General features: G+C 51.9%; 2 protein-coding genes and 1 long non-coding RNA gene across 11 annotated transcripts in view; 1 reads left to right on the plus strand and 2 right to left on the minus strand.

The window, feature by feature from the left end:
* Nucleotides 1-3,522, minus strand: part of NTRK3 (neurotrophic receptor tyrosine kinase 3) — a 381,275-nt gene extending 377,753 nt beyond the window's left edge. For 3 of the 9 annotated variants that reach the window (XM_016927081.4, XM_054666808.2, XM_016927087.4), the window contains exon 1: nucleotides 3,206-3,521. In XM_016927081.4, the coding sequence (XP_016782570.1) occupies nucleotides 3,206-3,453 (248 nt within the window). In that variant the 5' untranslated portion in view covers nucleotides 3,454-3,521. Of the gene's footprint in view, nucleotides 1-3,205 lie in introns of all 9 variants that reach the window. The other 6 variants (XM_054666809.2, XM_016927086.4, XM_016927085.4 and 3 more) reach the window with 4 other exon arrangements.
* Nucleotides 35-18,142, plus strand: LOC107968414 (uncharacterized). Its single transcript, XR_001709561.3, has 4 exons — nucleotides 35-783; nucleotides 14,096-14,187; nucleotides 14,930-15,149; nucleotides 16,541-18,142. It is a non-coding gene; the product is annotated as an uncharacterized LOC107968414 (long non-coding RNA).
* LOC134808576 (5E5 antigen-like) lies at nucleotides 3,602-4,748 on the minus strand. Its single transcript, XM_063795453.1, has 4 exons — nucleotides 4,645-4,748; nucleotides 4,288-4,439; nucleotides 3,972-4,184; nucleotides 3,602-3,804 (listed from the first exon to the last, which is right to left on the minus strand). Exons 1-4 carry the CDS (start codon nucleotides 4,746-4,748, stop codon nucleotides 3,602-3,604), a joined length of 672 nt encoding a protein of 223 aa, XP_063651523.1.
* Nucleotides 18,143-26,554: the final 8,412 nt, after the last annotated feature.

A 26,554-nucleotide genomic window follows, 5' to 3' on the forward strand; every position in this document is an offset into this window, starting at 1 on the left:
ATGGACCCTTCCAGGCTCCATGAGGTTCCTGTGTATCAACAGCTGCAAAGGCAAAGGGATTGGCCTCCTGGGCAGAAAGGGGCCAAAAGGGAGGGCCCTTTGGAGGAGCGTGGCTCTGGTGAGGGGTGGAGGTGAGACCCACACTTATGCTCTGATGCCTTGCAACTGATTTCCTCCAGATACAAACAGGGCAGCTGAATGGGGAGATGGCCTCCCCCATCAGAGGCAGTTCCCAGCCAGCTTCCTTGGATGGCCACACAGGAATCACTCCACACACCATCCCTGAGAAGCAGAACCACAGGGAAACCTCTTGTCCCTCTGGAAACTCAGGTACAATCAGTTCAGCACTTGAAGGAAGGATCTCGAAACATTACAGCCCGAAGAACAAGAGGGTGAAACTGTGGAGGCCTCAGCATCTTCTACCCAGAGTGTGCCCAAGCTATACCCTGGGGCATCCACCAGCATCAAGAGCTTCAGGCCAATGGGAAGCTAGGGGACCTCTTGGTCCCATTTCCTTGGTAACATCAGAAATCTGAAGAACAACTCTCCAGCAAGGCACGGGCTTCAACTGAAGCCCTCTTCCCAAGTCATACTAAAACAAGAACCGACCCCAGCCGAGGGTGCTCCTCTCTGCCCACACATCCCTCTTCCAGCCTGCTCCATATGCAGCCCCACACAGTGGGGGTTCCTGTTGGGGTTGTGTGTCTGGGGCAAGTGACCTTACCACCCCAAGCCTCCATTTCCTCAGAAGTCAAACAGGGATGGGGATGCTGACTTTCTGGGGTGAGCGTGACTCCCCGCCCTCTCTCCAGCCCTCTGGCTCTGGAGTGGAAATCTGGGCTCTTCTCGAGCTCAGTCAATACCAGCCATAGATATAACAGGGCACTGGGGAGAAGATGGGGCAAGGAGAGGTCATTCGACCCATGACCTCTGACCCTCCCCCACCTGCCACTGGCACAGCTCCTGTGGGAATCCAGTTCCCTTGTTCTTTGGTGTTGGGTCGATTTAGAGAAAGGAGTCCTGATGGCCTCTCAGAATCCAAGTCCTGAAACAAGAATGGGGACACACACAGAGGGGCTCCAGATCCACTCCCTGCTCACTATCCTCCCAGACGCCCTCCTGAGGCCCTCCAGTACCAAAGAGGGCAAGAGGCCACCCCCAGTCCCCTCCCATCACAGACCTTTCTGGCAGCCTAGAAAGGCTAACCCAACTCTTCCCTATGAAACTGCTTCCCTGAGCATCATTTTCAGAGGAGCAACACCTCTGTGTGGCTATAAAGAGCCTACGTGATTGTGACCATCCCTGCCTCCCACTGGCTTTCTACAGACAGACACATCCTTGGAGCAGCACACTGGATGCAGCTCACCCATTCCCAGAGACCCAGGCTGGGTACCAGGGGCCCCTTCTTCCAACCCTTGGCCCACCCCTGGCAATCTCTAGGTCAGGCTTCTGAGCACCAAGACTGGCTGCTCAGCTCCCACCTTCACCAGCACCCTACTACCCACATCCACCCCCTACACACATACAGCTCCAGCAATGCACTTCCAAGTCTGAGTTTCCCTAACAGTCTCACTCTGAACCCTTCTCCCTGCATCCTTGGGAATGCTGGAAGCCTGTGGCCTGCAGTCGGGGAGAGGCACAGTTGGGTCTGTCCTGTTCCTCCTGCCCTCCCTGCTGACCCCCGCCCCTTGGCTGTTTGTCTTGTCATCTCTGGCCGGGTTGAAGAGGGTAAGGGGGTGAACAGCAGAGCTGAGATATGGGTCAAGCTTGTCTCCTGGGCCAGGAGTCAGAGACATCTCCTGGGCTATCCATTTCCCTCAAACTGTCAGCTGCGAGAGCGCAAGCAGAAGCTCCATTAAGCCGAGAGGGCTGGTGGGCTTTCCAGAGAGCAGGACTGCAATTCCTCCAGGCTTTGCAGCCCCATGGCCCTGGGCTGAAGCAAGGGGAGGTGCTCCCAGAGCAGCACCAAAGGCAGGTCCGGCCCCCTTAAGTCCGTCGAAGGGGTAAAGAGCCACCCAAAATGCCTTCCTCCAGACCTTGGCCAGGACCTCAGCACAAACCCTTCTCAGCTGCCTACCCGTTGCTGAGGGTCCCCAAGGGCTGGAAGCCTTGGGGGAAAAGAGGTGAGAATTATCCTCTGAGCAATTCCAGTACGGTCCACACCCTTCTCCAGGGTGGTAGGTTAGGAAGGGGTCACCTGGCCGAGGTCAACGAAAGAAAAGAGGAGCAGACTCTCCGGTCCCCAGCCCTCGATCTGTCCTCTCCTTTGCGTCTGCTGCCATCCCCACCAAAGAAAAATAGCAAGGAGAAAAGAGCAGGCCAGCACTGGTCTCCCTCGGAGGGGGCAGAACCAAGCAAAAGCCAGCCAGAGTTGAATGTTCCAAATGAACCGATCCGCACGATCACACAAGAAACCCCTCTCCTCAAAACACACGCCCTCTCCTCTCCCTGCTCCATCCTGACTCGGAATTATTCCGAGCAGTTATCAAAGCCCAAACTGGGAAGGGATCTGTAGGCGCCCAGATGCAGATGAGGGTGGCAAAGGGGGTGTCTCGGAAATGCCCAAAATGGGGCTGGAGAGGGCGGGCTGCAGGAGGGGAAGGGAAGAGGTAGGCGTCCATGACGGCCTCCACACGTCCAAAGTCTCCCCGCGAGCAGCCAGCTCGCAACTTGTTTACTTGTCAGCATGTTTTACTGTTTCCAAATGGAAATAGTTAAACACCTCGGCTGGATCGCGAGCAGTCCCTATCTGTCACCTTCCCTGCCGGCTAAGCGCTGTCGCCGCTGCCACCGCTGCTGCCGCCTCTGCCAAAGAATCGAACCTCGTCTACTTTATTCCACTTGAGCGTGGCCAAACTGTTGCTATTTAGTGGGGAGCAAAAAAAACAATTTGCACCATCGAAACGAGCCAGCAACTGGTTGGGGGGCGGGCGGTAGCTGGGCCCCGCGTGCCCTCGGCGGCCAGGGTCCTCTCCGGGGAGAGGCACACACACGCATCGCCGGATCGCGCCTCGCCAGGGCCGGAGTCACCTGGAATGCGCAGCCGGAGAGCATCTCCCGAGCCAGAGCGAGCCTGACGCGCGCCCAGCGGGCGGCGGGCAGCGGCGAGCTGGGGCGGGCGGAGGGCCGGCTCCCGGCCGCGGGCGGGCAGGAGGGAGACGCGGAGCGCGGGGGAGGCAGGCTGGGGAGCGGCCGCCTGACTTACATGGAAGTGATATTCCTTGAGATGTCCGTGATGTTGATGCTGGCGTTCCCATTGCTGTTCCCTGAATCCTGCCCTTCCAGGAGGGGGAAGAGGTTCCCATCGTCCGGCCGCCGGCAATTGATCTCAGTCTTGCTGCAGACACAATTTGCAGGGCAAGCCAGCACGGAGCCCACATAGTCCAGCCAGACGCTTCCCAGCAAGAAAATCCGCCAGAAACTACACTTGGCTGGGCAAAGAGAGACATCCATCTCCGATCGCTGCTTCTAAAAAAGAGGAGGAGGAGAGGAGAGGGGGGTGGGGTGGGGGGAGTGGGGAGAGCAGGGGGGGAAGGAAACAAAGACGGCGAGGGAGGGGAGAAGGGGGAGGGGGGGCCTCTGCCTTTGAAACGCCGAGTGATCAGATGCAAAATCCTTCAGCGTCTGAAACCATCGCGGCCGCCGCCGCCGCCGCCGCCGCCGCCGCCGCCGCCGCCGCCGCCGGGTGGGAGCCGCGAGGAGCGCCTAGTGGCGCGGTCTGCCGGGCATGGTGGCCGGCTCGGCGATCGCTGACTCGCCGGGTCCGGGGGCTCTGGAAGCGAGGCGCGCTCTCCGACTCCGAGACTTTGCAGGGTTGCAACAGACGGTGGGGAGGCAAAAAAAAAAAAAAAAAAGGAAAAGGAAAAAATGGTGCTAAAGTCACCAAGTCCCACCTACTGGGCAGAATTAAAACGGACACACCACACACCTGCAAAACACACACACTCACACACTCTCACACATACACACACCCGGAGCCCGATGAAAGGAAGAGAAGGAAGATGCAGTAGGAGCTGCAGCAGCCGCCGCGAATGGCTCGCCGCGCGGCTGCAGAAATGTACAAGTGCTCCGAGCCTTACGAAACGCACGGGTTATCGGAGCGTCTTCCTCGGCTCCCTCCCTCCCTTCCTCCCTCCCTCCTCCCCTCCCTCGTCGCGGCCTCCTCCCCCCGCCCCCCGCCCGGGCTGGGAGCGGCAGGAGAGCGGAATCTCCCCCTCCCTCCCCTCCCCACACCCGTCTCTCTCCCCGCCCGTCCTCTCCCTCCTCCCCACCCACCCACCCACCCACTCGCCGGCTCGCGGCTGTAGCCGGCACCGCCACCCGCAGCCTCGCGGCAGCCCGCCCGCTCCACGCCTCGCAGCGCGGCGCCCGCTAGCCGCAGCCCGGGGGAAACCGAGACCGAAGGGAAAAAGTTGCAGTTGAGATTGCGAGGGTCGGGGCTGGGGAGGGAGAGTTGGCGAGCTGGCTGCACGACACGGAAAGGCGCTCTCCTTTCCACTTTTTGGCCCTCGCGCTACCCGGTTTTGCTGCAATCCGGACCGCGGTAGGAAGTGAAATGAACGTGGCGGAGGTGATTGGGGAGTGCTCCCAAGCCTTGGGTGGGGGGCGCTCCCAAGCCTGGGTGGGTGGGGGGCGCAGGCTCACGGACGGCGACGGGGGGTGCCGGAGCGCACAGACACCCCAGAGAAGCACCCAGAGCCGGGGACCGGGACCGCAGACGCGCAGTCCTTGGTCTGAATGACACTCATTTCCGTAATCTAGAGTCTGGGGCGCTGGTCTTGGCTGGGAGGGGACTGCGGGACATGGCACGCTAGGTGCCCCCCGTGCCCGCTGCGCTTTCTTGGAGGTGGGTTTTGCATTCGGCCTTGAGCAGGCATGGATCGGGGAAGGAAGAAACAAGGGTCGAAAGGGCTGCGCTGGAGAGCCGAGGTGGCCCCGGGCGAGCTGTGCGTGCAAGAGAAATGGCCGGGGGAAATTGAGATGCAAGGGGCATATTTTGGCAAGCGCCACGCCAGCACCGTCAGAGGCCGGCTTCTTGGGCTCAGCTCTCGGGTGCGCTGAACTGGCTGCCGGGTGAGGGGCGGGCGGGCTGCTTTCTCCGGATTCGGGGGCGCAGAACCTCCTCCTTCCCTCCCACACAAGCACCCCTTCCTGGTAGGGACGCAAAGCAGGTGCAGCTTTCGACGAGAGCTCAGATCTCATCCGGGAAAGAAGTGTGTGGGGGGGGTCCCCGCTTTTGCGCTGGTAGGGATTTTTTTCTTAATAAAACATAAAGATGCCAAGTGTGAGCTGTTTGCTGAAAAAAAAAAAAAAAAAAAAACGAGCATTCGCTGTGGGAAAGGAGAAGAAAGGGTTAGGGGAGTCCGAGCAGGCAGACACACTACAGCATTCACACGCAGAAGAAAGCAGGGTTCTCCTTCCCGAGCTTGGATGAGGGCAGGCGAGGAAGCAAAATACATTGAATTCAATTCAACTGCATCCAGTATCTGAAAGGAGTCTCCCCCGCCCCCCGTGGATTCCGATGCAGGTCATGCAACTTGCAGGCAAGATGGGGGAAGGGGTATGCCGGTGTCACCGCCTGCCCCAGGCGCAACCACGAACAGGCCGGTCGCCTTCGGGTGGCACTGTCGCTTGGAGTAAAAACTTGGACGAAAAAAATGGAAGAAAAGAACATGCCTATAAAAGGCAGTTTTCCCGACTTCCCGTCACATTCCACCTTCCCTTGGCCTCAGGGAGATTTTTACCCCCGTCGCCATTATGGCCTTGTCTCCAGACTGGCATTTTGCCCTCCCACCAGCAGGAGGGGACAGAGTGTGAAGACCTCCTTGGACTCTCAAACCACTTGCTACTGGCCCTAGGCCAATCCTGGGTGTCCTTAGGCCACTGGGAATTTCCCTGTCACTTCAAGTGCCATTCTGGGATTGGCTTTAGAATATCTGAGAGTCAGGGAAACTGAGGTGTAGTCAGATCCTAACACTTGGCCTCTCTTGGGAGGTGGCAGGTGGCAGCAGAGAAACACAGCCTCTCTCAGACCACTCCTGGGCAGGGAACGCCAAGTGGATTCAGCCCAGCATCAGTGCTCCAGCCTGGAACTGAAATGGTTGTGTCCAAAAGATGCCCAGCCCACTTTTTTGAGAGAGAGAGAGAGAAAGAAAGAGAGAGAGAGAGGATTTTTAACATGTCAAGCAGAGAAGAAGAGACATCCATAAGTTAGAACAACAAAAACAACAACAAAAAAAACCTTTAAAAACCCCTCTGGATTTGGTAAAAATGCAGATTGTGGAGCAAGGGGCCCTGATGGGCAAGAAGTCTTTCATCCTGACAGTAAAATGGGATTAAGATGGGGTGCTACATTTATGCTCACACTCTGGGCCTGAGCAGGAAGCGACAGCTGAAAAAGAGGGAAGCCCTTTCAAAAGCAGGTGACACATGGACACATAGAGGGGACAATGCACATGAGGGTCTACCAGAGGGTAGAAGGTGGGAGGAGGGAGAGGATCAGGAAAAATAACTCATGGATACCAGGCTTAATACCTGGGTGATGAAATAATCTGTACGACAAACCCCATGACACATGTCTACCTGTATAACAAAGCTGCACATCCTACACACGTACCCCTGAACTTAAAGGTTTAAAAAAAAAAAAAAGCAGGTGATAGACTAGTGTGGCGAAGAGCAGAATTTCATTTCTAACCACAGGGAAATGACAAGCTTTCTGGGACTCCGCTTTCCCATCTGTAAAATGACCACGTTAAGACCAGATCCTCAAAACCCAAAGTGTGGCCCTCTGTCCAGCAGCATCCATATCACCTGGAAGCTTGCAAGAAGTGCAGCATCTGAGGCCCCATCACAGACCTCCCAAACCAGAATGTCCATCAGAACAAGCTCCCAGGTGATTCATAAGCACATCGCAGCCCCATAGTCACCCCTCCCAGCCTGAAGATTCTCTGATTCTACATGGATCTGGGCCAAAGGGACTGCTGAGGGAGGAAAAAAAAAAAAAAGGTGGGGAATGATGGGGATGATGGGTCCTCATAATATTATTCAGTTACAGTGAAGTTAGGGTGAAATAAACTGGGTATCTCAGAGGCAGGGGCCTTGTCAGAAAAAGACATTTGAAGTTTCATTCTAAGCTTAAGAAGGTGAGAATGACCTGCTCATGCACTGCTCACAGAAATCATAGTGCAGGGTCAATAATAGTGCACACTCAGAGTTTGCTAGTTCTTAACCTCTGCAGTAGGCCAGGTTTAAATGTGGGAGCAGAAGAAAGTCTCCAGTGTAGACACCCTCCCCTCAGTAAGAGTCCAGAGCATTTACAGTGTCTTACCTCTTGATAAGAATGTCCTGGTTGAAAAGGAAAAATGCCTGTCGCTTCATGGAGTCCTGGAGATATCATGACCAAGCTCAGCATCCAGCCAACCAGGGGTCACCCCCCAACCTCCTCATCTCCTTTGCTACCAGCTGGAGTCTTAGAAAGGAGGAAACTCACCCATGTGCCCCTTGCTGATCAATAAGGGGCAGGAATAGGCAAAGTTTTTTGTTTTGTTTTGTTTTTTGAACAGAAAGTAAAGCTTTAGAAACCCTTTACAGGTGAGTAGACACCTTCCAGTACCAAGGGTTTGGAGAAGACAGAAATGTTCCCAAGATTCGAATGCAATCTTTCACCAGACAGGTCAGAGTGGGGACCACTTGCTGGAGCACAGTGGCCCAACTCCCCTGACACCTAGAGAAATTGAACACGTGTCTTTCTTAAAAGGCATGTTCCAGGCGTGCAAGCACCTGAGATTAATATCAACTGTTTATGGGAGATTTCCAGCAGCCCACATTCCCCTCCACCTAGCAAGGGAGAAAGGGAGTGGAAACTCAGAGCAGAGCCCTGCCAGTCTATTGGTCACCTGTCTGCCTTTCTAACCCAGCCACATCCCTTTTTCCAAAGGACCCATACTCCTGAGTCAGTGGCCACATTACTGGGATGTAGGCCACACACCAGGCAGGTCCATGGATTCACCCATCATGCCCTGCTCCTATGGTGTCATTCTGAATCCAAGAGCTGTGCTGCACAACTTTCAAGTTTGGGCAGAAATAGGATCTACTTCTGCAAGTCTCAGCTGGTCAAGAAACTGTGATACTGGGAGGTGACTGGGGAGCACAGCGGGCTACAAAGGGAATACTAGGTCCTGAAGGACTTGCTGTTCTAAAAGAGCTATCTGGAGCTGGCAGATCTGGGCTTGGGCTAGAGGAGGAGTTCTGTTTCTTGGGTGGCCCAAGCATAAGTTACAAGGGAAAGAGACAGGTCTGGGCCTGGTTGGATGCTGGGGATGTATAATGCTATCCAGAAGCTCTGGGTCCAAGGAAAGAATTTTGACCATACATGGAAGATGAAAGCCCACCCACAAAAGGGGACAGTCAAGCACCAAAGTGGTCCAGGAAAGCAGAAGAATTCAACCATGGAAGAGCCAGCTCAGGGCTCCCACTCAAGTCCCAATATCTTGGACAAACACCTGCCAGGAGGTTGGAACTACCTGCTGGTGGTGTCCTGCTTGAACACCTTCAGTGGCAGGAAGCTCATTACCAGCCACTCCAGAGCCTTCGACTCTGTTCTCAGACAGCTCCATTCCTTGGGTATCCTTGACTTTGACATAGCGAAGCCAGCACCCTAAAGCTGCCACCCTCGTGCTAGTGCTGCCACCTAGACCCTCAGGGAAAAGTCTCACCTCTTTTCTGCCAGCCACCCAGGAGGCTACTCACTGCCCCTCTCTTCTCTGAGCAAAGCCTCAGTTCCTTCCCTATACTCCAAAAGCACAGCTTTCTGATCTTTCCCCACTACAGTTATTGGAAATGCATTCGGTTTGTCAAAGTGATCGGTTTAAATAAAGCATGGCTCCAGATCACACCGGCTTGAGGTGCTCTGACCTTGGGGAGCCAGGCAGTAAGCAGCTGTAATGGGACTAAAATGGTGTCATGTAGGGTTTACTACCCGCTAGTATCGAACCCTAGCAATGTACTTAAGTCTCTCCGCCTCAGTTTCCCCTTCTGCAAAATAGGATCTAACTCACAAGGTTGTCATGAGATAACACAGTAAGGCACTTTGAACAGTGCCTGGTGCACATAAGCATGGTATGTCAACTTCATTATGCCACTTTTGAGGTTCCCAGAGGGCTTTACCACCCAGCAGGGAGGCCCCAGCAGCCTTTATCCACTAACAGCCAAACACAATGCCGCCATGAAGCTCTTCCCACACACATTGCAGTGCCCCCTGGCAAGTTGGTGCAATGGGTCGGGTGCAGCCACCGCCCACAGATACTCTCTGGGCTCTGGTCCTAGACCCCAAAGTGGTGTGCTGCCAGAGAGGGTTCAGCGAATCTCGGGTCCCTGGGGAAGAAAGTACAGAGCGCAGGCCCAGGTACATCTCCCCTGAGATGCAACTCCTCAGCCCCGGAGCCCCTCGCTGCTGGTTCTCATGCCTTTGAGTTGCTCCTTCTGGGCTTTGGTCCCTTCCATAGGAAGGTAGACCCTGCTGAGTCACCACCGACTCTGAGCAGTTGAGTTGGGCTGGGAATTTAATGCCGCACGTCCTAGGTCCTGCAGAGGCAGTGACTCACAAGGCCTCCCTGGCCTCTGAGTGTCCTGGTGGGGGCCCTGCAGGAGCAGATGCTAGAGCCCTTCCTTAGACAGCAGGTCCAGGGCAGGCAGCTGACTTCCTGCCAGCAGGTGAGCACTGCAGGCAGGTTAGGGGAGCCAGGGAAGAGGGATTCCCACTTCATGAGCCAACTTACCCCAAGGTATGAAATCAGGAGTCAAGAGTCAGGACTCACACTTTTAGGAAGCCAGAAACCTGCAGGTGGTTGGCAGAGGCTAGTGCAGCACCACTGACAGGGACTGGGGGGAATGGAGAGGCTGGAGAATTGCACCTCCACACCCACCCTCCATTATAGACATAGCCCTCACGTGCCTTCCTAGATGAGCTCTCTCGGAGTAACTTACATTGTGCCTTCCTCTGCACAATACCCAGCCATTTGCCTATTTACTGATGAGAGAGCAGCCAGGGATCATCTCAGAGGGCAGCCGGGGATAATGGCCTTCATTTGGCAGATGAAGCAACTAAGATTGACAGGGTGGGGCAGAGAAGTCTGGGCACCTTCCTGACTTGCAAGGAGATATTCCTGTTACCAGGTTTTAAGATGTAACTTCCTTGAGGGCGCAGACCTTGCTTATTTTATCTACTGATTTGCCAGCCCCGTAAACGGCATTGAGAACACAGAGGGGCTCTCTAGGTGGTTGTTGAATGAATGGCTGCCCCCAGCACACCTTGCCCTTTTGTACCACTCCACACACATGGAAGTAAGGGTTCAGTGTCTGCCTCCCCCTGGGCTGCAGGGACCAAGAGGGCCAGGAGCTGTCAGTGTTGTTCACTACATACCCCCCAAAGCCTACTTTGGTGCTAGCCCAAAAATGGACACCACATATTTTGGGGGAAGATTAAATGAATTATTTTGCCGCCAGAAACCCCATGTGTGTCCACAAGAGAAGTTTGGGACTTAACAGAAGTGAGGTGCTTTGGGCTGACCACTTCCTCTGTATCCCCAGAGTTATATGTGCCGCCACACACTTCTCCCCAACAAGGCAAATATCAAGGGGTTCTAGAAGCAGAAAGATTAGCAGCTCCTGTTTTCAAGAGAAGGTTGGGAACAGCAATGTCCTACCGCCTGGGCCTTTGGCGGCCTCCTCCCACTGAGTCTAGGGCAGAGCCCAGGTCCAGCAGCCTGCAGAAAGCCAAAGAAAGACTTCTTCTGGGTTAGACATTCCCCCTTCGTTCCTCCCCATCTCCTAGGGCCCCCACTGTATCCTATTGCCCTTCTTGGTCAACCCAGCCCACTCCTGCTTGGCTCCCAGGCTCCCGCCTCTGCCTCACCACCTCCCACAGTTGCCCTTCTCTCCACCTGCTCCTCACCAAAGTGGCCCATGCCACACCTTCCAGCTGCCCTGGCCCTGAGCCTCTGGCTCAGATTATAGGACTATGGCTTTCAGACCCATCTTTGTACTAATGCATTCATTTAGCATCAACACATATTGGGCTGCATCACCTTGGGCATGCTACTGTCCTTCTCTTATCCTCCACTTCCTTCTCTGTCATGTGGGGATCCAATGATGCCAAGGACCAAGCAAGATAATGCACCTGAAAACACCTTGTGGACATTAACACTCACAAATGACAGCCACTGGTTTCCACTAAGAGTAGCGGACACCAGTACCTTTGCACACTTGATTAGCACTTCACCTCTGACCTGCCTGCATTTATCAACAACCAGATGATCTCAGAGTTGAGGAAAGCCAAGACAACAGCTTCCATTTACACCATGCGTTACACTCTCGCCTCCAAGGGGCAGCTTTATGAAGTGTGAGTTTTAGCCCCAGGCAAATCTGGTTTGAACCCCAGCTCCAGCACTTTCTAGCTGGTGACCTGGGCTTATCATTTCACCTAGCAGAGCCTCATCCTCCTCTCCTGAAGGGCATTGCTCATGGATATTTCCCTTGCAATGCAGTTTGGAGAAGGCAATCATAAAACGTGCATAATGTGCCTAGCCCAGGATTTGATACATAGGATTTCTCCCTTCCCTTATTTTTTCTTTCTACTATTCTTCCTTAGGGGGCCCGCTCCATACCAGATGGTTCGGCCTCCCTATTAGGGTGCTCACAACTCCACCCTCCTTGCTTGCTAGAAACTATCCTGGCTTCTGTTTCTTTAAACAGAACAGAACTCCAGGAGCATAGAGGGCCAAAGAGGTGATGCCCCAAACTCCTCAGGCCCAGAGAGGAGGAGACTAGATATTTGCCAGATACCTGGGACTCAAAACAAGAAATCACCAGATCGGCTCCAATTTCTTCTGGCACTGATTACTGAGAACAGCACACACACAACACACATTTAAGTAGGTATCAAGAGCAAATGGAAAACCAAAATTAAAAAAAAAAAGTGTTGTCTTATTTGCTGAGATACCAGTGTGGGAATTTGGGGGAAGCAATGCGTTGTGGGGAAGGGCATGGGAAGCCATGCTTGCCTTTGGAACTAAGAGATAGTTCCCTCCCACAGACTTTCTGCTGTGTCCTCCACCCCCTCCCCAGCCCACAGCACCAGCTGCACTGCCTGGGAACTGAGGGAACAGAAAGCCCAGCCCAGGGAGTTCTGGGATGGGGGTGGGACAGGGAATGAAGGTGGCAGTGGGGGAAGGTGCAAACCAGCCCTGACAAAAGCTCAGGTCAGATGCTCAAAGCTGTGGGGTGAATGTGAGGCGTGGGGAAGGGGTCCTAGAAACTCAGCCTGGAAGCACACCTGGAAGGCACCATGAGTTCATCCAACTGCTGGAAGCCAGATGACCCTCAAAGCACTGCGGACACTTGGAGTTCCCCTTGAACACCCTCTTCCTAGTGTCAAGTTCTAGAACTTCCCTCCAAGAAAGAGAGCCCAGGAGTCCAACCCCATGGATGGATGGCAGTGACATTTTCCCACTGTGCACGTGCCCTATGACAGACCTCTCCCCAGTGTTTCCCAGTGACAAGCCCCACACTCCCCTTGCCCAGCCTCATGCTGGAACGAACAAGGAGATGTCCATAGAACTGTGGTGTGAAGGATCTAACCTCTTTCCAGAAGAGTTTATGGTTGCCCCAGGGCTCAGTGTCCCTGACAGATTTAAATGTAGCAGAAGCCATCCAGAGGCCACACCCACATACCAAAAGGGAAGCATCCCCTGGGCCAAAGAAAGCCATCTCTTAACGATCGTGGGGCCCCAGAGATGAAGATGGGCAGAATGATGGTGATGATGATGATAATAACTTCAACCGCAATGTATTGACTGTTTTCTGTGTGTGACATTTTTCTATAGCCTTCACATGTGTCATTTCATTGAATCCTCACAAATACTTGGTTTTACAGTTGAGAAACAGAATCAGAGAGGTTAAATCACATGTCCAAGGTCACCCAACTGGTACGTGGAATAAGCCAGGTTTTAAACCCAGGTCTCCTAAACACAGCATGGAACCAGGTGCCACTTTTTACACTAAATTGTCCCTAGTGAGGCAATGAGGAAAGGGGAGACTGCCACCTCTGCAGGGGACTTGGTGAGATGCACTTCTGCCCCTCTGCATCCCCACACCCCTTTGCCAGGGTTTCCCTGGTTTTGAGAGCGAAGGAAGGAGGGAGGACCCCAGCGGTGACCATCCAAGCCCTCATTAGCCATAGCCCTAGACCATCCTGGGCTAGGGCTAATGAGGGCTTCAGCAGGGAGCACAATATTTAGTCTGTGACCTGTCCTGTGACAGGACAGGTTTTATCTAACACTCAAATAACTCCTTCCCAAAAGATCAATGGGCCAACTTTCTCCCAAAAAGGACAGGGATTCTAGAGTTAGGCCCTTGGCACAGTGGACACAATGAATGTCCTACCCAAGCATCTGTAATCAACAAATCAATAATTAAGGGAGGATGCACATTAGTCTTTGAACAGGTTCCAGAGAGTTTATTTGTGATCTTAAACGGGGTGAACAAGTGTGTGCTCCAAGCCTGGGGAAGGCTGTGGGCAGCGACAGAGAGATGGGGAGTCGGCTCGGGGATGGGTGTGTGAACTCACCACATGTGGTCCCCAGGGGCATGTGCTGAGGGTGGCAGGAACCTCCAGCCTGCGAGGGGGTCTTCAGGGGCTGGACGGTGCAGGTGAGCACAGGGAGCAGGTGGCGGAGGGCGGGTGGGCTTTACTCGTGGGTGGGGTGGGGTGGGGTGTGGGTGAGGGGCACTCCCAATGGGCTGGGTATGCACATGTGGATGCAGGTCGGAGAGAGAGGTGGGAGCCAGAGGGGTGTGTGGGGAGGTTGCGTGTGTGGTGAGGGCAACTGCAGGGGCTGGGGGCAAAAGAAGGTGCTTAATAAAGGATGCTGATGGCAGGATCCTCATTCCCTTGTGCCAGATTGAATTAGAAGCCATACTTTTAATCTGTAAAGTCTCTGATGCAAAGATGACAGAATAGAACTTTGTAAATATCACCCCACTTTCTGACCCCCACTCTTCTCTTCTGTCCCTCCCTGCCCTCATGGGCTGGCCACAGAAGCCAGCTCACTTTGCTTTCAGCTTCCAAGTCCACTGAAAGTTTCCAGTCCCAGGATTTTAGGAAGAAGAAAGAAGATACTAGACATTTCTGTGAGTTCAGTTTATCATTAACCCCAACTCCCTCACACATACCAAAAATAATAGCAATAATAATATCACATATTTTATAATTATAAAATCATAACCTTTGAAAAGGCCTTAGAGATTAACCATTCCTGTGTTCCTCACATTTTCCCAACTAGAATTCCCAAACTTGGAGGAGAGAGAGCAGGGAGGGAGGGGATGAGGGGGAAGGGGGTGGAAGATTTGTGCCATGTTTATTATTCCTGTGCCTTTGAAGACCCTGGGGTGTTGCCACAGTCACAAAAGCCTCATGGAAACTTACCAATTTGGGAAACACCACATTTAGTACAATCCCCTGTCCCTGCTATTTTATAGGTAGACAAATTAGGCCCAAGATAACTAAGTTATGTCCCCAAAGCTGCATAGTTAGTTAGGACTACAGCCAAAGGCTTCTACTCCGAGGCATCCATTCTGCCCACTCAAAAAAATGAAAGAAAGTAAGAAAGAAACAAGGAAGGAAGGAAGGAAGGAAGGAAGGAAGGGAGGGAAGGAAAGGAAGAAAGAAAGAGAAAGAGAAAGAAAGAAAGAAAGAAAGAAAGAAAGAAAGAAAGAAAGAAAGAAAGAAAGAAAAAGTAACAGATTCTGGCTAGAGGTCTGAGAACCTCATGTCCCAAACGCTGCTGGCCCCTCCTGGACCACATACCTCTCTTTCAAGTGGAAAGCTACCTTTCTTTTTTTTTTTTTTTTTTTTTTTTTTTTCTTTTTTCAGCACAACAGCATTTTATGACACATTTTTATGACATCAGCTCTTTAAGCATCTCTCTCCAAGGAACACAAAATTCTCCAACATAACCTCACCCAGGCCTTACAACAGTCCCCCAGAATCCACCAGAGTACAGCAATTTTTGGTGTTTATTGGATACCTATTTATCCTGCCTCGTTTCCGAAATGGATTTACAGGCAAATATAATGACCTCTCCATTGTACAGGTAGGAGTAACATAGGAACGCGACTTTCTCATGGTCACATGATACATTTTGGCCAGTGAAGTAGATGAGACCGCCTATTGTATCATCTAAAGGAGATCAGGGTTTAGCCATGTGGCCTCGCTGAATGACTGTACCAGCTTCTGCTCAGTTACCTTCCCTTGCCTGAAGTAGGAGACAGTGAAGTGGGGTTAAACTGGGGTGATCAGGGGCTGGATGGGTGAAGGCTCTGAGTGCCTCCTGCTGAGCTCAGGCCCACAGGCTTGAAAAGCTTCTAAAAATACCAGGCACGTTTCTTGCAGGGGGGCTAATTTAGCTGACCTTTCCTAAAGAGGGCCGATTTGCCTGCTTCTGCTGCCTGCTTCTCTCCAGCTGACTCTTGGGCTGAACTGAGGCAGGATAGGAATATCCTCTCAGTCCCTGCATCCCTTACCCCAGATGGATCCAGTGGAAATGAAAAAAAAAAAAAAGGTCTAGAGCATCCCAGAGCATTTAACAAGGGCAAGCCATGGGCGAGGCAAGAGACATCGAATTGGTCATTAGATTGGTCTCTGGTCTCAAGTAGCTCATGGTCTGTCGGCTCTGTTAGGGAAAACAGCAGAATATCATCCGTGACACGTGGCAAATGGCAGGGGCCAGGTGTCAGTGGGCAGTGAGCACATAAAGAAGTTCATTTTCTTTTTCTTTCTTTCTTTCTTTCTTTCTTTTTTTTTTTTTTTTTTTTTTTGAGACGGAATCTCTCTCTGTCACCTAGGCTGGAGTACAGTGGCACCATCTCAGCTCAATGCAACTTCTGTCTCCCGGGTTCAAGCGATTCTCCTGCCTTAGCCTGCCGAGTAGCTGGGATTACAGGTGTGTGGCACCACGCCCAGCTAATTTTTGTATTTTTAGTACAGACTGGGTTTCACCATGTTGGCCAGGCCAGTCTCGAGCTCCTGACCTCAAGTGATTCACCCACCTCAGCCTCCCAAAGTGCTGGGATTACAGGCGTGAGCCACTGTGCCCAGCCGAGAGGTTCATTTTCATTGGGGAGAGTCAGAGGGGCTACAGCTCTCTTCTTTCATTCATTTTCATTCATACATGTGTTTACTTTCATTGATTCATTTGTTTGTTTGTTGGGTGCCTGTTCTGTGTTTATGAGATCCTGTGGCAGCTGCCTTGGGATTAAGACCCAGATAACCAAGTCTGGTCCTGCTGGGCCTCATTTTCCTCATCTGTAAAATGGCTGTGTTTAAATTGGAGCCCTTCAAAAACTCCTCCCAGCTGGGACACCCAAGCTTTCTAGGTCCTGGCTGCAGTTAAGGGCTCTATTGCCCAAGTCCTGAGGTTCTCTGCTACCTCTCATTCTCTTCACTGATTTTCTGAGAGCTGCTTTTGCTTCTGGCACCCTCCAGTCCCCTAGAAGCAGAAGGACAAGGAGCAACCACCCTTGTTGAAGTCTCTGCCCGAGGCTCCTGGCAGAAGGTTTTCCCTCTTCCATTCCTGGCACACACAGCCCCTGGCAAGTGTTGGTCTCATCCTGGCAGCCTGACATTTCAGAGAGAAGATTCTAGGCCCCACTTGTCTGACAGCTTGTGGTTTCTGACCCAGGACTGATGCGGACCAGGAAGGACAGACCCACATGGGAGTGGCAGCGCATGCCGGCCCTTCCTCCTGCAGCTCTGGGGTCGGAACTGACCCCCTCAGCCCCAGCCCACCACCCTCCCTGGCTTTTAGGGAGCTGATCTTCCGCAGACATACCTGGAGCCTGGTGAGGGCAGGACAACTGTCCACCCAAGGATGGAAATGAATGCTGACAGCTCCTGATTTATGCCCTTGTTATCCTGTAAGGAAGACAGCAAGGCAATTTAAAAGGCCAGCAGCTTTGGGAAGCCCAACAAGGAGCCCCACAGCACCTGGAGCTGCCCACTGGCTCCTCAGCCAACGCTAGCCAGCTGCTTCCTGGAAAGGCCAAGATACCCTCCTCCCATCCCCAGCCTGAAAGGGAGAAGAGGGAAAAGGAAGCACGTCCCTGAGTGCCCACGAGGGTCAGATGCCAGTGGACTCCTCCCCACCCAGTGGCGTCTCTCTCATCATCCATCTTTTGCAGGTGAAGAATCGGACACTTAAAGAGGTTAAGTCGCATACCTGAAGTTACACTGGGGAGACCAGGAGCAAACTTGGATCTGTCTGACCTCAAAGCCCTGCTTCTAAGCAGCCAGGGAGCAGTGGGATCCAGTGCAGGGACGGGGAGGAGGGGCTCTGCCACTCCCAGCCTGGGAATGAAGTGGAGCCAATGGCAAGAGCTTCCCTAGGGCTGGGTCAAACCTCCCTGCTCCAGGCATGAAGAGAAAGGAAAAGGCTGCTCCAGGTGGGGGAAGTCTGGTCCAGCTCCTTGTTAAAGAAGAAACAGGAAAATACAGCAACAGGGGGAAGTCACAGGGGAACTGACATTTTGTCAAAAGATGATGGGTTTCTGGCTCTCTCCTGCTTTCCAACTTTCCCTGGATCCCCACTGTCTACAGGTCTCCACTTTAAGCTCCACCACCCAGCATCCAGCACTGTCCAGGACCCAGCCTTTCCTCCCACTTCAGCTGCTCTGCCACCAGACTGCCCCTTGTGCCCAGCACCTGGGCTCCAGCCCACTTCCAATCTCACCTTTTCCCACTGTTACCCATCTCTATATTTTGGCTCTTCAGCTCCAGCCTGTCAAAACTCTGTCTAGCTTTCAAAGCCCAGGCATCTCACCTCCCTAACAAGCCCCCCAATTTCTCCAAGCAATTTTGCCTCCTGTATGTTCAGAACGGGGCAGCTCAGCAACTATTACAGCATCATTGAGAGCCTTCCATTGGTCTTCCATCCGTCAGAGATGGCCATGCATACTTCTGCCTCTATCCTGAACTCTAGGTTCCTTGAAGCCAGGGCCATGTATTTACACAGAGTCCAGTACCTAACAGGCATTCCATCAATGTGTGTTTATCTAGTACTCATTGAATTAAACTAGAAAACCAAACCAGAAAATAATGCTTGCTATTCTTTCCCATCCCCTACTTTCCATCCCAGCAGGATATTTCTTTGGGTCCCAGGAAGAAATGTGCCAATGGAGCAGTGTGGTCTTTGGACAGAGTTTTAAATTGAAGGCAGGCAAGGCTAAGTCCACTGTCAGACTGTGTGGCCTTGGAGTTTGTGCTTCTATGGAAGGCCCTTCTTTAAATGGGCTGGAAGGGGTTGCAGCAATGTGGGATCCCATCCATGGTCATTGGGAAACTGGCCTTATGTCCCTGCAGGGCCTTTGCTCAACTTGAAAGGAAGTGAAAATATCTGAGAACAGCACCAGTCAATACGATGACTTTCTTGCCCTAGGAAAAGTCATGCACTGAGCCCAAATACATTTGTTTATCCTGGGAGACTGAAGAGAACAAGACCCAGGCACCTAGAGGCCACATGGGCACCAGGGTCCTCAGCGATGAAGGGAATGAAAGCTGCTGTCCCTCTGCAGGCTGAACCTGAGCACACAGCTGCTCCTCCTCTTCCTCCTCTGTCCAGCAATGGACAGCCCAAAGCACCAGGCTCCCCATGTGAGATAAGCAGGGAGAAAATGCCAGGTTAATTTCAAGATTCATTAGAAATTCCAGGGGGAAATGAACAGTTGCCAAGTGAGAGAGGAAAGGGCAAGCCCATTCTAAGTGAGAGGAGATGTTTCCTTTGCTGTGGCGCTCCAAGGGGTGACAAAGAGTGCTGAGATGAAGGGACAGAGCATCAGTCCTCAATAGCTGCCCCGAGCCATCCTTCAGTGAATCTTTAACTGAGGGCTGACAGGAGGACAGCCACGTCGCAGAGGAAGATAAATGGATGGGGAGTCCAGCTAAGTTAACCAACTGGTCTTGGCTTGCCCAGATCATTCTAGGTTTTAGCATTCAAAGTCCCACATCCCAGGAATCCCCTCCACCCAGGGCAAAGGGGGAAGGTCATCCCCCTAATTCCAGCAAGTGGCTGTTGAAGGTGCTTCATGCTACAGTGTTCAAGGTGAGGCGGGTGGCTCCGAGAGATGGTCCACGGAAAGGATACCTGCCGTACCTGCCAAAGGATACCTGGTTAATGCCAGGTTAATTTCAAGATTCATTAGAAGTTCCAGGGGGAAATGAACAGTTGCCAAGTGAGAAAGGAAAGGGCAAACCCATTCCAACTGAGAGGAGATGTGCCCTTCGCTGTGGAGCGCCAGGGCAGATGACAAACAGTGCTGAGATGAAGGAATGGAGCATCCTGGGCTTGCAAATCCCCAGGGGAACTCACCCTCTTCAAACATGTCAAGTCTGCTCACCGGGTCATCTGAACACAAGTAGAGTCATTTCAAGATTAATGAATCTTGAAATTAACCCAGCAAGTACCCATGCTGAGGCTCTGGGAGGTCATCTGACTTACCCAAGATCACACAGCTAGGATTTGAACCCCAAGTCTTTGCAGAGGAGGGAGCAAGAGGAGAGCAGCAGAAGCCTTCGAGTCTGAGCTGCCCCATCTCTGAGAGCCATAAGCCCATCAGCTCTGCTACTCCTGGTTCTCTCCCAGAGACTCAAGAGGAGCCAGCTCAACCCACAGCCCCAGGCTCAGCAAGAGGCTTGAGTGCGGCACCACGGGGCCAACAGGAGAGGCAGAGCTGTGAGGCCACAGACCCTTACAGCTAATTGACATTATGGCTAAGCAGTCCCTGAGGAAGCTTAGAGGTGCAGAGAGATAGAGAGAGACTTGCTCTTGGTCTCAGAGGCCCAAAAGGAAACACAGGGGCTTCAAACTCGACCCCCATTCTGGGCTTGCAAATTCCCAGGGGAACTCATCTGCTGCAGACATGTCAAGTCTGCTCACCGAGTCATCTCAACACAAGTAGAATCACTCCTTTGAGTCTCACGTGCCCCATGCCTTGTTTTCTCCAGGGTAATGAGCTCTGGTTCCTTCAATGGTTTCTCTTATGAGCTGGTTTTGAGTCTCCGCCTTGCTGGGCTTGTTCCCTCAGTGTTTGCTTCAGTACATCATATGTATTAAAAGACAGCTCTTCTGGCTCTTCTTAGTTGGGAGATAGCAATAAGGATTGGAAAGAGACAAAGGGGGAAGGAACAGGCATCAGGGTTTCAACACAAACTGATGTTCATTGAATCCTTATAAAGTTCCCTAGAACTGAATGGAACCTTCCAAGAGTGGTTGACCAGAGCCGACTGCAGCTCAGACCCTTATTCTAAACACTCTTGCAACACTAATTTATTGTTGTGGCCCTTCCATTCCATGGCTCACTCGTATCATTAAGAAGCCCTAGAGTCTTCATAACTCCAAAGCCATGCCTCCTAAATCCAGTTGGCTTTTGGGGCAGAACTTTACTTTTATCCCTGTTACACGGTGCCTTGTTGACTCATCCCTCCATCCTTGTCTGTACAGATCTTTAGGGATCCTCAAAATTACCTAACCCTTCCCAATTCCATGTCAGCTGCACATCTGATTAGCCTGCTTATTCTCAATAAAACTGCACATTCTTCAGAGTTTGAGTCTTAGGCAGGGAAAAATAGTTTTAGAGGAACAAACGCCCCCCCACCCCCCACCCCCGCCAACCAGGTTACTTCAATGCCTGTTCATTTCCCTGCCTAGATAACATCCCCTCCCTCTGCACACTGAGCCCAGCAGCCCAGGTCCTGCCCAACAGAGCTCCTTTTTTATTTTCTGACTGGTCAACCTCAAAAGTCCAACCATTTTCCCAAGCTCTGCATGCCTGGAAGCTAAGTCCAAAGTCCCTGAGCTCCAGTGTCCAGGCTATATGTCATTCCTCTTCTTTGTAGATATGGGAAGATTTCTTTGCAGACATGAGGAAGTTTCTTGACTTAGAAAGATGTACCTGGTCCACTGTGGGCATGCAGTGAATGTTCATCAAATGAAAGGAAAATAAGCACCTTCCATATATATGTGTGAAGTTCTGAATTCGGCATTGGCCTCAAGAAGGCTTCAAGGTTCATCCTTTCCACTGGGCCATCCCTAAAATCCTTAAGCAGAGGGACTACCTCTGTACTTAAAGATCTCCAAACAGAAAGATAGCACATTCTCTTTACAGCCAGTAGAAACTGTTGAGCTCATCTCTCCATTGACTCATTCACTTGCTAACTCATTTATTGAGCACATGCTATGCGCCAGGCCTTGAGTAGGCACTGGGGATACAGAAGTGATTATAAAATGACCTCCAGGAGCTGACAGTCTACTGAGGAAGGCAGCCATGGAAACAGTGCTTCTGTCATGTATAATGTGCCCCCAGTGTGGTGAAGCATTAATAAAACTTGTCATGAGCGCCCACAGGCAAGGGCCAACCCCTGCTTGGAAGAGATGATATTTGGGCAAAGGTGGAAACAAGTGCCTGTAATCCAGTTCCTCCAATCTCCTTGGGGAGGAAAAGGTAAGGTAGGTTCTCTTTTCAACCTGTTTCCAATTCCTAGTGGGGAACAAACCTATAAGGGCCACAAGCCTGAGTGAAGAGAAACTACTGAGTTCTCCCATCCCCTCCAGTGTCCTGAATCAGCGTGCAAGTCTGTGTTTCCTTACATCTCTCCCAAAAGAGCTGGGTGGCAAGCTGAGCCCTTTGCTGTAAGTGAGGGCTGCAGTTTGCACATCCAAGGCCCCAGATGGGCCTTGGTTGGCATCTAGCACCACCTACTGGCCACAAGAGGAAAAGCAAAGGTCCAGCTGCCACCTCTCCCCCAGGGCTCCTGCAGTCATGCCTTGCCTGGATGCTGCATCCCTTCACACCCTGATTATCACCCTAGAGCCCCATCTCGCCACCCAAGGGCAGAGGGCAAACTTCAAACGTGACACAGACACTCTGAAGGAAACAAGAGGCCACAAAGCCAGCTGGAGCAGGCAGACACAGGGACAGAATCTGTGCCCTGGAGCCTGAGGGGCAGGCTGAGAGGGCAGAGCAGGATGGGGCCTGAGAAAGAGGTCAAAAAGGGACAGCAGCACAGTGAATGACAGTCAGAATCAAGCAGTGGAGACACGGAAGATGCTGGAGGGTTCTATGGAATCTTCCTGGAGAAGGACCTGAGGTCCCAGAAAGGAGTCACATTCCGGCCCCAGCAGGTCAGGTGCTGAGGCTGCCCTCATCCTAGACAATGTCACCCTTCTTGTACCCAGGTGCTTCCGGGCAGCTCCTCCCAGCCCTCTGACCTCCACGAGCGGCACTTGCCCAGGGCTGCTCCCAGCACTGCAGCTGGAGCCAGGACACACCCTTCTTGGTGCCCAGCTCAGCTCCGGCTCGTCTTAGTCGGGAGACAGCCATGAAGATTGGAAAGAGACAAAGGGAGAAGGAACAGAGGTGAGGGTTTCAGCATAAGCTGATATTACATGAATCACATATAGAGTTCCTGATGTAAGATTAAATTGCAATTAAGCATCCTTCAATTTTGAATCACTGGCTCAGGGATTTCTGCTTAAAAGATAGCTTCCTGGGCACTGGCAGAAGCTGACATCCCTGATAGTCCACGCTCCCTCCTTTTTCAGGGGCTACAAAGAGGAGCCCATGGAGAAGCACATGGAGCTTCAGGTAAAATTTCGGGCTTTGGAATCAGACACACCAGCTGTTGACTTGGGCGAGTCACTTAACATCTCTGAGCCTTGCGCTCCTCTGAAAAATAAGGATGGCGAAACCACCTCATCGAACTATTGTAAAGAGTAAGCACACAAACCACTTAGCCCAGTACCTGGAAGATAAGCTCAATAAATATTGGCTAGGAGAAAACAAAAACCAAGACCTTGACGGCTTCGTCGCTGAGCACCCTGCATCCCCTTGCTTGGAATAAATTCTAAGGCATGGCTCAGCAGCCTCCCCCAGCCAGCTCCCAGCCTCCGTGGGTGAGGGAGGAAAGGCGGGGGCAGGGGCCTGTTCTCACCCGGAGAAGATTGCTCTTGGGGTGGGTGATGACTGTGCACCCCACCCACTAGGGAAGGCGCTCAGTGAGTGAACGGAAAAAGCCAGCACCCCTCTCTGCAGCATTCATTATTCAGAACTTCCCACAGCCTGATGCCTGCTATGGGGGTGTGCGAGGAACACCAGCCAAGGCCAGTTTTGCCTTCTCTGCCTGAGAGGTGGACAGCAAGACTAGTGCAGAGACCCAGAAGGAAGTTGGGTCCATCTTCCAAAACCCTGGCTCTCCAAAGCTCCAGGTGATGGGGTTGGCAGGTATTAGAAAGGGAGCTGGGGCTTTCCAAGCATTCAGCCCTAAATTAGTGCTTCTCAAACTTCACTATGCATGAAAATCACCTGGAGGGCTTGTTAAAACACAGATTGCTGGGCCCCATCCCTAGACATGCTGATCCAGAAGGTCTGAAGGGAGGCCCCAGATTCTGCATTTCCAACAGTTCCCAGGTGCTATTGCTGCTGCTGTTGCTGCTGTGGGATTATGTAAATTTAAGTCGATTAAAATTATATTAAATTAGAATTTAAGTACAGTTGCTTGGTTGCACTGGCCACATTTCACAGACTCAGTAGACACATATGGCTAGTGGGTCCACATTGGACAGTGCAAATAGAGAACATTTCTATAGTTGTGGGAAGTTCTATCAAACAGCACTGCTCTAGAAAGTCTACCAGAATGATGGGTTTATCAAGGGCGATGGGCTAGGAGTGAAAGAGAGTCTAATGGAAAGCCCCGGGGCTGTTGAAGCTTTGTGGGAGCTTGAAGAACCGGCAGGGGGGTAGGACAGGCCCCTTGAAGACTCTCTGGAAGGATCAGGGTGTGGCAGCCCCAGCTCCTTGCTGACCACGAGAGAGAAACACGAGGCACCATGGGAACACAGAGGAGGGGTATTTTTAAAAACCAGCCCGGGGGAGTCAGTGGAGTTGAGACATAAGCTGGAATCTGAGGGAAGGATGAGTAGGGAACCAGGCCTCCAGTATTTTTTGCTCAACTGCGATCCACTCGCCCACAGGCCTGCAAGTATCCTTGTCACTCAGGACGTGAGCAAGCGGTTGGGTTTTGTTGTGTGAGGCAGGGGCAGCCGTGAAGGACAGAGCCTGTGCCAGGGAAGGAGCCTGAATAATGTGATGTCTGCTCCGAGGAGAAGCATACATCCGAGTTCTGAACAGATGGCCCAGCAAAAGGGGTTAAGTAAAGAGATCGCTGCGAGGAGTCTTGTCACTTGCATTTGAACGGAGACCTAGGAGGAACAGACTTTTGGTGGGTCCGAAATAGCAAGTGCCAGGGAGGAGCGCAAGCCGCCTTCCCTCCCTCCAACTCCTCCTCCCGCTGCACACACTCCCTCCCCCTGCCCATCTTCTCCGAGGGACAGATAGGGGCTTCTGACAACAGCTTTCCAAGGGAGGGAAGGGAAGCGCCTGTGGGTTCTGCCATGTGTGTCTTTGTCACACAGAAAAACAGTTCCATCCTTGAACACAAAGAAAGCCTCCTGGGGGGGCAAGAAGCTCCCAGTTCACACCCTCCCTACGCTCAGATTTCTAAGGGCTCAAACCTTCCTTCCAAGTATGCAGATCCTGACCCCACACCTTTGCTCTTTCCACCTTTACTTCCATTTGTGCCCTTTCTGTTAGGGGGCCTGCCAAGCAGACTACCCCCTGCCAGTCAGTCTGGGGCACAATGCTAATAGCTACTTGTAGAAAGACCTGGAGGACAGGAGATGCTGGAGCACCTAAGGAGCTCGGGTTCCCTCCGGCAGCCTCCATTCCTCCCTTCCCTCCCCTTTGCTTCCTCTCCATTCCCAGGTGCTATTGCCCTTTCTATCTCTTCTTCCCCTCACATCCTTCCCACTCATTCCTCTTTCTTTGCCTTTCTTTCTTCTTCTCAGATCCCCTGATTCCCAAGAAAGCCAAGTCCATTCCCAAGTTCTAGGTCTAAACTGAGTTTCACACCCCTTCCTCACCTACCTCTCCTCCCAATAAATCCAATAAATTTTAGGACCAATCTTCCCTCTTGTCTCCCCTTCTGGACACAGCCCAAGAACCACTCTGCCTGCCTTTCCCACTCAACCAGTCTCCTTTCTGAAAGCCTCTGTCTTCCTAAACTTAACTTTCAGGCTCTTCTGACTGCTCATTTCTGACAATCCTTGTAACCAAAATCAATGACTCATTCCAGACTTTTTCTTTTCAGTTTCTCCAGACTCATCATCCCCGATCCCAAGGTGAGTAACCTGGACCCTGGTCTCAACATTCTTCCCCCTGTCGAGAAATCATACCTTTCTCATATATAAAGCTCACTTTTATATCGGATAACTTTTTTGGTCTATACGGAAGGCAGATTTTATGATGCCTTAAAAACAAAAAAATTGTATGTAGCATATGCATGATTGCGAAAGGCAAAAAGAAATCACCCACAGACTCAAATTTAGTACTTTCAACCAACTTCGCCTGGCTGGACTTCCTTCTGGAATATGGTGAAAAAATAGTCACCACCTTGGAACACGAGTAGGGGATGCCATTCGGACAGCGGGAGTAAAAGGGGGCAAGTGTTTCTAAAATCTCCCTGAAAGATCTATTTCTTGTTGAGAACACCTAGACCAAGGTTTCATAACCCAGGCGCTATTGACACTTGGGGCTGGAGAGTTCCATGTTGTAGGGTTGTCCCATGCATTGTGGGATGTTTAGAAGCATTCCTGGCCTCTATTCTCTAAATGCCAAAGTAGCACCCTCCTTCCTTCCCAGTTGTGACATGAAAAATGTCACCAGATGTTGCTAAAAGTCCTCTGGGGTGGGGGGGAAAATCACCTCTCATTGAGAACCAATGACCTGGACATAATCAGGTTGCTTTCACATGACAGGGAAGAGATGAGTGATTCTGCACGACCTTCAGAGGCCCTGGGGGAAGGAATAGGAGTCTGTCTATCTCAGGTGAGGCCACTATCCAGCTTGGGACTGACGCCTTAGTGCTTGGCCTAAAGAACAGTAACAATGGCTCGTGTGCATTGAGTTTCAGCATGTTTCGGGCACGGAGCTGTAGCGTGCATCCCATGCGGGCATCCCATGCGTCATGTACCCTACATCATACAATCTCACCATGCCCGGGGAGTAACCTGAGACTTGGGGAGGCCTGAAGCCTGACTTAGAACTTCATCCTGCCTCCATGTTTACACATTTGTTCCTTATCTCCCTGGTTCCATCTTTGTAGAGATGAATGAATGCAGAACAAGTGCAAAGTTCACACCATAAGCTCCAAGTGTGCAAGATATTTTCAAACGTGCATTCAAAAACTCTACCTAATTTCTAATCCTGAGCCTCCTTTTGCCTGGTTGGCAGAAATGTGATCTTAGTCCTTCTTGAGGCTTTCCTGCCCTCCATACTCCCTGGGATTAGGTCAGGGTTCCTGGGTTCTAAGTTGTGCCAACACATGGTGGGGAGATAGATGGTGTAAGGAATGCTGTTGGCCATCTGTCCACTCAGATTACACTTGAAGCAT

The sequence above is a fragment of the Pan troglodytes genome, chromosome 16 (assembly GCF_028858775.2).
Source record: "Pan troglodytes isolate AG18354 chromosome 16, NHGRI_mPanTro3-v2.0_pri, whole genome shotgun sequence".
Lineage (NCBI taxonomy): Eukaryota > Metazoa > Chordata > Mammalia > Primates > Hominidae > Pan > Pan troglodytes.

Coding starts and splice junctions, on each gene's coding strand:
- LOC134808576 (XM_063795453.1), bottom strand. CDS start 4,748: ATGAGTGTCATTCAGACCAAGGACTGCGCGTCTGCGGTCCCGGTCCCC. Junction 4,440..4,644: donor GGCACCCCCCGTCGCCGTCC/GTGAGCCTGCGC, acceptor CTCCCTCCCCAG/CCCCGACCCTCGCAATCTCA. Junction 4,185..4,287: donor CTACAGCCGCGAGCCGGCGA/GTGGGTGGGTGG, acceptor TGCCGCTCCCAG/CCCGGGCGGGGGGCGGGGGG.